Genomic DNA, 9,753 nt, shown 5'->3' on the forward strand with positions numbered 1-9,753 from the left:
CCAAATCACATTAAAATTTAATGCTCTTAAAACCTAAACTCATTAAACCTAATACCATTAGTAATTAAAACCCAAATTGATAATTTAATTTTTGTTATGATATTCATTTTAATTTTTATCATTTACTATATATAAACTAATTTAAATTTAATATTTATACGCAAGAAAATAAAAAAATTATCATTTAATTTTATGAAATTTATATATAAAATAATTTGAAATTGCATATTCCCGGGAAATCTTTTATCACTTTTTATATGTATAAAGTTGATAGAAATTAAATGATAAATATTTCATTTATAATAAAATAATAAATTTCATATACTCGATTGTTTTATGATAAATTTCATATATCAAAGTAATGATATGTTGGCCATGTAAAAAAAAAGAGATATTTTTTGATTTTTGAGTTCATTAAAAATATTTTAATACTTTAATAAATAATTTTAAAAATAAAAGTAAAAGTGATACAACTTAGTAAATTGAAAAAAAGATAATTATGTAAAAAAAAGAAATAAAATAATAAATACTTGAATTAAAAAATCCATATTAAAAACCAAAAATGGAATTAAAATTTTTAATTCAATTTATTCGATTTTACTTCTTTTAAATTCGATTTATTCAGTGATAAATTTAATTTATTCGATTTTTAATATTAAAAAACCCGACCAACAGAATGTATACGCAATAACCAGGTTTAGAGCCCAACCCAATTTCAAGATATTTTTGCTGACGTGGACTGATCATACCGCCGACCAATAACATAAAGGAAAAGCCTCACCCACGTACGGTCTTTTTCTCTACGGTTCCTCAATTTTACGCATTACATAATGTACGTTTCGCTACGGAAGACCAACGCTCGACCAAAGTATCACTCGGGTACAACCAATCAAAGCACAGAATAGGAAAAGATTACAATTCACCCACACCGTATCTAAGCAAAGCTCCTTAAACCTCCCCTCTATTAAACGATGCAAGGGATGATATTTTTCTTCATTGTGGCTCAAAGCTCTTAAACCCTAGGAGCTTCATTCGTTTCTTGCTGTTTCTCTGACAAATTTCTTTGTCCTTTTTTTCTTCTTAAGGTAATTTTGTTTTATAGCTCTTGTGGGTTTCATTCTTGGCATCAATTTGAAGTTTAGATGATGAATTTTCTGATTCTTTTTCGGGTTAATTTATCTTGTTTTGTTGATTTTATTTAGGGTTTTTCTTTTTTGATTGTTTTTAATGTTTATGTAGCATATCTCTCTTTTTGGGTTTTTACTTTTTTTTTTTTTTGTGCAATAGTTTTCTTGTTCATGGGATATATGATAACATGTTTTATTTTCTTTTGTTTTTACTACTTGAATAACTGGGAAGTTTAACCCTTTCTTTTTGAAGAAGGAATAAACATCTATGTAAAACTGTTTATTATGAATAAAAAAGTTATAAATTCAATCATAACCTTGAATTCTTAATTTAATGCAATGATGGCGTAAAATGTTGGCTCTCATATTGAACGACTGGGATTATTTTAATTTCTCTCCTGCTACTCGTATTGGCCTTGACTGAACTTCTTTGCAGTGATCTTGTCTTTTTTTTTTGTATGTGTGGTTGTGTGTGTATGCATTGTATCTTCATCCTGTTTCGCTGAATTACATTGATCTTGTATGTTCTTTGTAGGTATATTATGGATATATTTGTGAGGTTGATTTACATGTTAAACCCATTCAGCTATAATCTAATAGGATTTGTTTTTGGGATTTGCAATGTGTTGTTTTGGTTTTCTTGCTACTAACATGACATATGTTTATGTTTGTTCTTCTTGTTGGTGGTGCTGTGAAAAAAAAAATGATACAGTAACATATTATGGCATTTTCTAGCAAACTTGGAAGCCTTCTGAGGTTAAATGGGCAAATCCCAGCTACATCCATGCTTAGCTCTATTCGCTGCATGTCCTCATCAACCAAAAAGCTTTTTATTGGAGGTATTGACACATTGGATTCTTGGCTGAAGATTTGATGCAGATATAATTTATATTGTGTATTTGACTTGAATCTATGCTTCTTAGGCCTTTCATATGGAACTGATGATCAAACTCTCAAGGAAGCATTTTCGGGGTTTGGTGATGTGACAGAAGGTGAGTTGTATCACTAATGCTGATGATATTATGTTTTTGGTTTTTTTGTAAGTTTGACTATTGTAGTCTAGTATATAAATATTAGCTTCATTTTCTTGTCAAGCAGATGAATGGGGTTCTTTTGTTCTATCTTTTCCCTCGGGCATGGGTTACTTGTAACAGCGCACAAAGTGTGACTAGGAATTTTAATGTGTTTCTTAGGTGTTTGCTGTTGTTCATTTATTGTGTGTTTTGGATGCATAACGCATAGTTTGGCATGTCTAGGCTCTATTCATACGTGTTGTCCATTCTCGAAATGGTTACTAGTTTATCTCTAGAGATTTCTCATGGCAGAAGTTGAATAATGATGACTGCTGGTGAGCATGTAGCATTGTGTTTTAATTGAAAACTATAACCAGGTTGCTTGTCTACTTGGTTAATGATTTTGGCCAGTGAACTCTGCGTTTTTTTAATGTCGTTTATGAATGATGGTATCTATTACAGATTAATAACGCCTGCTTCTATTCACGTTCTCATTCTCTGATTTATGTTGGTCAGCTAAGATTATCATCGATAGAGACACAGGGAGGTCTAGGGGTTTCGGTTTTGTAAACTTTGCTGATGATGAATCTGCCAGCAATGCCTTGTCAGCCATGGATGGTCAGGTGAGGGAAAAAAGACATTGGTATATGGAACATGTTTCTGGTGAATCTGGTATTTGATTATTTTGTGGTACTGAAATTACAGGAACTCAATGGCCGAAATATTCGAGTAAGTTATGCCAATGAAAGACCTAGTGGCGGCCCTCGAGCTTATGGTGGTAATGGTGGTTTCCGTGGTAGTGATGGTTTCGGTAGGGATGCTGGTTACTAGGTTCTCCCATCAAAATCTTTCCATAATCATGTTCCTAGAGCTAGTAGATTTGATGATACAGTTATTTATATTCGAATTATATGCTAAAAACTTATGCAACTAGTTTTCTCTAGTTAGAGGTTGATTAATTAATTGTGATTTTTCCTTGAGTTATCAAGGTTTTTTAATTAATAACTTTTTATTTATAAAATCAATTAAATATTGCCAAAATATTTTTAGTAAATATAATTTTCATGTGTAATATTTTTTTCAATCTATATCATGAGTGTAGTAAATTTTAGTATTATATATTTTTGTATTTGTATTTGAAATATTTTATAAATAAACATAGTGATGTTTGAAAAATTATTTTATAATATTAGAAATTAACCTTCCCACATTATAGGAGGAAGAAACAAATATTTTGATATATAAATATTATATGTATAAAAATATATCAAAAAATTAGTTGATGTTTTTACAAAATAAAATATATTTAACATTTTGATAAAATATCAATTTTATAAAAAATATTTTTATTATATAATTGGTAATAATTATTTAATTTTATAAATAAAAATATTAATTTAAAAATAAATTAAAATAAAAATTTGAAAATAATATTAATTAAAAATATTAAATAAAAAATTTAAAACGATATAAAATAAAAAATACAAATGTGAATCAAATCTAAAATCACTATTAATTAATTATTTAATCAAAAAAAGCTTGAGGAAGAAAATATTAAAACAAAATCACCAAAAGAAGTGATGTGTTAAAAAGTTAAAAATGCATTCTACAAAATACGTTTCAGTTCTCTCCACAAAATCAATCTATTTTCTTAAAAATGGTATTTATTTTTATTAAAATCGGCCATAAAAAGAGTAAGGAAAAAGGTCAAAAGCTGATTCAGTGTACGAACTAAAAAGAGGGATGAAACTAAAACAATGAAATAATAGTGAGTTTTGGTAAGAAAAGGAAAATACAATCGCCAATTTTGTGATTCATTTCAAGCTGACGCCACCAACATGTCGGCATCGCTGTTTGTGGTTGGTAAGCAATATATACGACAACCGTATTAGTATCTTATGGTCTAATTTCCTCTCACTCCCTCTACTTTTTTAAATTTAAAAAATTTAATCTCCCATTTAGAAATCAAAGTTGACTTGATAACACTTTAGTTAAATCTGAATTGATTATATATTTTCAAATGAAAGAGATTGGTTTTCCTAAATTAAAAAAAAGTGCAAAAGGGCAGGGGCATAAGAATTAAACCGTATGGTATTGACCTTTAATGGGTAAATACTGAATTGAGAGTGGGATAAGGCCATTGGGTTGTTGAGTGGGCAACAACGTCATTTCAAAAGACACCAACCCCCATCCGTTCCCTTCCTCTCTCAAATGCAAATACTCCCATTGCAATGCCTCCACCTCCCATCTCTCTCTTAACCAACCACAAACCCATTTGTGAGTCTCTTTTTCCTATTTTTCTGGGATATTTTTGTGTTTCCATGAATTTGGGACAATGTACTACTACAAATGTTAGATTTGGACTTTCAGTCTTTGTTTAGTGCCTTGTTGATTCTTCATAATGTATTTCTTAACAGTGGCCGCTTAAATTTTAGCTCATCTGATCTATGACTTTTAGTTTATCATTCATGCTTTATCCTATACGATTTACTTAGAAAGGATTGATTTCAAGATTGCCCATTTTTATCTTCTTCTATGATGTTCAAAGTGATCGTTTTTGCTCTGAACCATCGGTTATTCTTTTAGATTCAGATTCGGTCTTGGGTTTGTTTTGTTGCGACTTCCTGTTGTTCTTTTCTTGTTTTATCTCTCCAAACACCTCAGTTTCATATTGAATTCTTGCAGAAGTTGGTGTTGGTGACACCGAGAGTTCAAGATCCAATTAAAGATGAAGGTGATAGAGAAGATCCAATCTTTGCAAGAAGGGAAAGTGGTGTTTTCCTTTGAGTTCTTCCCTCCAAAGACTGAGGATGGAGTAGACAACCTATTCGAGAGAATGGATCGTATGGTTGCTCATAACCCGTCCTTCTGTGACATTACATGGGGTGCAGGTGGTTCCACTGCTGATCTCACCCTCGACATTGCTAACAAGATGCAGAATATCATCTGTGTGGAGACGATGATGCACCTCACTTGCACCAATATGCCCGTAGAGAAGATTGACCATGCTCTTCAGACCATCAAGTCCAACGGTATTCAGAATGTTCTCGCCCTCCGAGGTGATCCCCCTCACGGCCAGGATAAGTTTGTCCAGGTCGAAGGCGGCTTCTCCTGTGCCCTTGATCTGGTAAAGCCATTGCTCATTCTGCCCTGTTTTTATTTCTTAATGTACATATGTTACTAACTTTTAATTCCTATTCTAGGTGAAACATATCAGATCTAAATATGGTGACTACTTTGGCATCACAGTTGCTGGTTATCCAGGTGCTTTTCATAGACATATATACATATATAAGAGGCTTGTTCATGTGGCTTTTGATTAATAGTTTGCTTTCTTTGCTCAGAGGCACATCCCGATGCCATAGGAAATGACGGTGTAGCCACACCTGAAGCTTATCAGAATGATCTTGCCTACTTAAAGAGAAAGGTTTTACTCTTTAACTCATTGCTTGATTTGGAAATATTGTCTTAATTCTAATTTATATTGGTTAATTTTCATGCTAAAATCTTCTTTACTACATAGGTTGATGCAGGAGCTGATCTGATTGTTACTCAACTGTTTTATGATACCGATATCTTTCTCAAATTTGTCAATGAATGTCGCCAAATTGGAATTAATTGTCCTATCGTGCCGGGTATTATGCCCATTAATAACTACAAGGGTTTCTTGCGAATGACTGGCTTTTGCAAAACTAAGGTATGCGGTATAACATGATATTTTTGAGCATTAAATAGTATCAATTTGGTAAAATTTATTCAAATGGCGCATGTACTAGTTGGATGTTTTTGCATGAAGGAAATGAAAGCAGCATCATTCTTCTCAAAAGGCTAAAAGATACAAGGTTCTGAAGGCCTCTAATTTGGAAGGGCATCCCACGCCATTGCAATGCACTCTTTGCTTGTTTTTTCTTGGCAACTAATTATTACATCCGCTTATAAAGAGTGGCCACAAAAGCTATTTTTGGTGGCAATTTCTGTTAACATTTTAAAAATGTAACACCTGCATGGCTCATTGTAGATACCAGCTGAGATTACTGCTGCCTTAGAGGCTATCAAGGACAACGAAGAAGCTGTCAAAGCCTATGGAGTTCACCTTGGAACAGAAATGTGCCGCAAGATTTTAGCTCATGGGGTTAAGACATTGCACCTTTATACATTAAACATGGAGAAATCTGCATTAGCTATCCTAATGGTTGGTTTTTGTTATCCCATATTATATCATTATTTTGGCATGTAGAGGTGATTATGGAATAGCATTTACTTCTTTAACTTTGAAATTTAGAAAGGAAAATTCTTGGAACAAATATGTAGTTCAAGATATCTTCCTCCCTCAAATTGAAGACTTGCAGGGTTAATAAGAACTCTTAACTACATATTTTTGTTCTTCACTTATTTTAGAAAACCTTGAACTGCCTCTTAGCATTTTCAGTGTCAAGCTTTCCCATTGTTTACTTTCAAATAATTAGGTGAATATCAGTTCAAATAATTAAGGAAAGCAAAGACGTGCAAGTATAGAATAAGACTGGGGTTTACTCACAAATTTCGTTAAAATGACTTGCTGTTCAATTTAAGATAAACTGTAAGGAACTTACTTTTCATCTATTGAAAGTAAATGATAAATGAATTTTGGCAATAGTTTTGGGTCAGCTACATTGATCTTTGTTTTCCAATGTATCATCACTTCATTTGCACCATGCTAATAGTCGGCTTATGTTGGCAGAATCTTGGATTGATTGAAGAGTCCAAAATTTCTAGGTCCTTACCTTGGAGACGCCCTGCAAATGTTTTTCGTGTTAAAGAAGATGTTCGTCCAATATTTTGGTGTGTGATAGATGTTGAACTTCATGTCTTTGGCTATTTATCTTCAGTTTAATGCGTTATAATTTTTAAATATTCATGGATATCTGATGCTTCTAGCTAATGATGGCAGGTCTAACCGTCCTAAGAGTTACATAACCAGGACTATTGGTTGGGATCAGTACCCATATGGGCGATGGGGTGATTCTCGAAATCCGTCCTATGGTGCACTAACAGACCATCAGGTACACAAAGTGGTTGAACCTTTGCCCTTTTTTTTTGTTTCGTATAAATCATAACAAAACATCTTTGATGCATTAAATTTCTCTTGGAGTTACTATTGATTATATGAAACCTCAATTTGAATAGTAAATGTCAAATGCATTTATAAGTAGTATATGCTAGATGCTCATGGGAATTTGATACATTAGTTAAACGTTTGATTTTTTTTCTATTTTTTTATTCTTGCAACTCAAACATTTGTTTTCATGTAAGAAGTTATTCGTTTTTGTGATATTGTTTTATTGCTCAAATGTTGATATGTCGTGCCCTATAGTTTGGTCAGGGAACTGTTGCCACTAGTCAATTAGTTCTTTTGTATGACCAAAGTGATTAATTTCTTAATAGTTCATGAGGCCTCGAGCACGTGACAAGAAACTTCAAGAAGAATGGGCTACCCCATTGAAAAGCATTGATGATATTCAAGAGGTACTAGAATTTGTAGCTTGGAATCTATTCAGTCTTTTCTAGTTTTATGTCAGTCGAATATAATTATGATATTGTTCATCTTGAACTGGTTTTTGTCAGAAATTTAAAAGTTATTGTCTGGGAAAGTTGAGAAGTAGTCCTTGGTCCGAACTGGATTCACTTCAGCCTGAGACAAAGATCATACATGAACAGCTGGGAAAGATCAATTTGAAGGGTTTCCTTACTATCAATAGCCAACCTGCTGTCAATGGTGAACGCTCTGATTCTCCATCTGTCGGTAAGTACCAAGTGTTAAGACTTTAAAGAGGGAACTGAATTATGTATTTTATTGAGCATAAAATTGGAAGATTATCCAAAGAAACAGACTGCTAATTAAACTTCAAAATATTAAGAGCCTATGGTTTCTCAGCTTACAGTTTTTGTAGTAAAAGCTGGTGCTGTGTTTGCTCTAACTTGTTCAAACTTGGCTGCTTGCAGGTTGGGGTGGCCCTGGAGGGTATGTTTACCAGAAGGCTTATCTTGAGTTTTTTTGCTCAAAGGAAAAACTAGATGCACTTGTCAATAAATGCAAGCCCTTGTCATCTATTACCTACATTGCTGTCAACAAAAAAGGGAATTTGATATCGAACATTGGCACGACAGATGTTAATGCTGTAACTTGGGGAGTGTTCCCAGCCAAAGAAATAGTCCAGCCAACAGTGGTGGATCCTGCCAGCTTCATGGTGTGGAAGGATGAAGCATTCGAAATCTGGTCAAGAGCATGGGCTGCACTGTACCCAGAAGGCGATCCGTCGAAAAAATTGCTAGAAGAGGTTAGCAAATGAACTTATCCAAATCTCGAACAGTAGTTGATCACTTTGATGCTTGCTAGGGTTTCACCTAACCTGATCTTATAGAAGGCCTCCGGTTGCCTACCCTATATTCTTCACTCAAGCAACTTCATTTTTCATAGGATTATTGACAAGAATCATATAAATATAATAATGAATTGGGTTGGTTTCCATTTTTTGCAGGTTCAGAGCAGCTATTATTTGGTGAGTTTGGTTGATAATGATTACATTGGTAGTGATGTTTTTGCTGTTTTTGGAGACCTTTGAAGATGAGATTGCCGCCTTCAAGCCCTGAACTTACCAAAGCTCTTAAGCCCCATATAGTATCATTATGTTTGAGTTGTCAGGTTATTTTTTTATAATGATTTCATAAAAAAAAAAGAGAGAAATTTGTAATAATAATTCCTTGGAATTTTAACCATTCCCTTCATCATGCAAATTACAATATATCAAGAGATTATTATTATTATTATTATTATTATTTATGCGATGCATCAACGTATTTCTTGGCTGTTAAATGATTACATATATTGTTATTTGAACTAGAACCAGAATAATCTTAACCAGGTCATCGGACTTGAAATTAATTTTCAATTCAGTTTAGTTAACATATTGTTATTTGAAGTTTATTCTAGATTGAATTTGCAGTGCGTATAAAGTGATCATAGTACAAACATAAACATGTCAAAATAATCCAAACTAGAATTAATTCTACACATGACAACATATGATGGGATTAGAGATTTATATATGTCAATTACATATAATAAGATTTGAATCTAGGTATACAAGATGTGCTTTAACATTTGTCATCAATGCTATGGCTTCCTTTTCTTTGAATAAAAGAATTTAAAATTTCAATTCTCAAAATAAGTTAGCATTTTGATTTTATTTTCAAAATAACATATTTTAATCTAATGGTATTGCACGATATTTTAACTATACTTTCTTGCCAATTTCCTTCTAGTTTTTTTTTTTTAAATCACTTTTATGGTAGTTTTCTTGGCAGACGATAGGTGCTATTGGGTGAAAGCATGTTCATAATTGAAGTCCATTTTACTTTTTCTAAAAGTGATGGCTGTGATTGTAGTCTACTTTGTTTTCTCTGAAAGCTTTGACGATGTTAGTAGTTATTGTTTTAGTGGTTTTCTTAGTTGTTACTTTTAGTTTGGTTTATGGAAGTTTTGTTTTGAGGAACTTTTGAAGGAGGTTGGGCCATTTGGAAATTGGTTTTGGTTTTGTGCATCACCAATGTTAAAGATTTTTTTGGGACCTTTA

The 9,753-nt window shown here is 32.6% G+C and overlaps 2 protein-coding genes across 4 annotated transcripts; both read left to right on the plus strand.

The window, feature by feature from the left end:
* The first annotated feature begins 802 nt into the window (after positions 1 to 802).
* LOC108487574 (glycine-rich RNA-binding protein 2, mitochondrial-like) lies at positions 803 to 3,181 on the plus strand. Its single transcript, XM_017791947.2, has 5 exons — positions 803 to 1,085; positions 1,840 to 1,966; positions 2,051 to 2,119; positions 2,657 to 2,763; positions 2,846 to 3,181. Exons 2-5 carry the CDS (start codon positions 1,849 to 1,851, stop codon positions 2,969 to 2,971), a joined length of 420 nt encoding a protein of 139 aa, XP_017647436.1. The 5' UTR covers positions 803 to 1,085; positions 1,840 to 1,848; the 3' UTR covers positions 2,972 to 3,181.
* Positions 3,182 to 4,242: 1,061 nt separating this feature from the next.
* On the plus strand, positions 4,243 to 8,993 carry LOC108489477 (methylenetetrahydrofolate reductase 2). Of its 3 annotated transcripts, none has more exons than XM_053020184.1 (12): positions 4,243 to 4,491; positions 4,826 to 5,267; positions 5,344 to 5,404; positions 5,485 to 5,567; positions 5,664 to 5,837; positions 6,159 to 6,332; positions 6,861 to 6,961; positions 7,071 to 7,182; positions 7,565 to 7,645; positions 7,745 to 7,922; positions 8,123 to 8,457; positions 8,659 to 8,993. In XM_053020184.1, exons 2-12 carry the CDS (start codon positions 4,869 to 4,871, stop codon positions 8,740 to 8,742), a joined length of 1,782 nt encoding a protein of 593 aa, XP_052876144.1. In that variant the 5' UTR covers positions 4,243 to 4,491; positions 4,826 to 4,868; the 3' UTR covers positions 8,743 to 8,993. The 3 variants fall into 3 exon arrangements, with proteins under 3 accessions (XP_052876144.1, XP_017649543.1, XP_052876145.1); XM_017794054.2 differs by having other exon boundaries at positions 4,245 to 4,417; XM_053020185.1 differs by having other exon boundaries at positions 4,465 to 4,744.
* Positions 8,994 to 9,753: the final 760 nt, after the last annotated feature.

This window comes from Gossypium arboreum, chromosome 10 (genome assembly GCF_025698485.1).
Source record: "Gossypium arboreum isolate Shixiya-1 chromosome 10, ASM2569848v2, whole genome shotgun sequence".
NCBI classification, from domain to species: domain Eukaryota; kingdom Viridiplantae; phylum Streptophyta; class Magnoliopsida; order Malvales; family Malvaceae; genus Gossypium; species Gossypium arboreum.

Excerpts from the sequence above, each read along its gene's own strand:
- LOC108487574 (XM_017791947.2), top strand. The coding sequence starts at position 1,849 with ATGGCATTTTCTAGCAAACTTGGAAGCCTTCTGAGGTTAAATGGGCAA. Across the intron at positions 1,967-2,050 it reads CAAAAAGCTTTTTATTGGAG|GCCTTTCATATGGAACTGAT; the intron begins GTATTGACACAT and ends TATGCTTCTTAG. Across the intron at positions 2,764-2,845 it reads TGTCAGCCATGGATGGTCAG|GAACTCAATGGCCGAAATAT; the intron begins GTGAGGGAAAAA and ends CTGAAATTACAG.
- LOC108489477 (XM_053020184.1), top strand. The coding sequence starts at position 4,869 with ATGAAGGTGATAGAGAAGATCCAATCTTTGCAAGAAGGGAAAGTGGTG. Across the intron at positions 5,405-5,484 it reads CACAGTTGCTGGTTATCCAG|AGGCACATCCCGATGCCATA; the intron begins GTGCTTTTCATA and ends TTCTTTGCTCAG. Across the intron at positions 8,458-8,658 it reads CGAAAAAATTGCTAGAAGAG|GTTCAGAGCAGCTATTATTT; the intron begins GTTAGCAAATGA and ends CATTTTTTGCAG.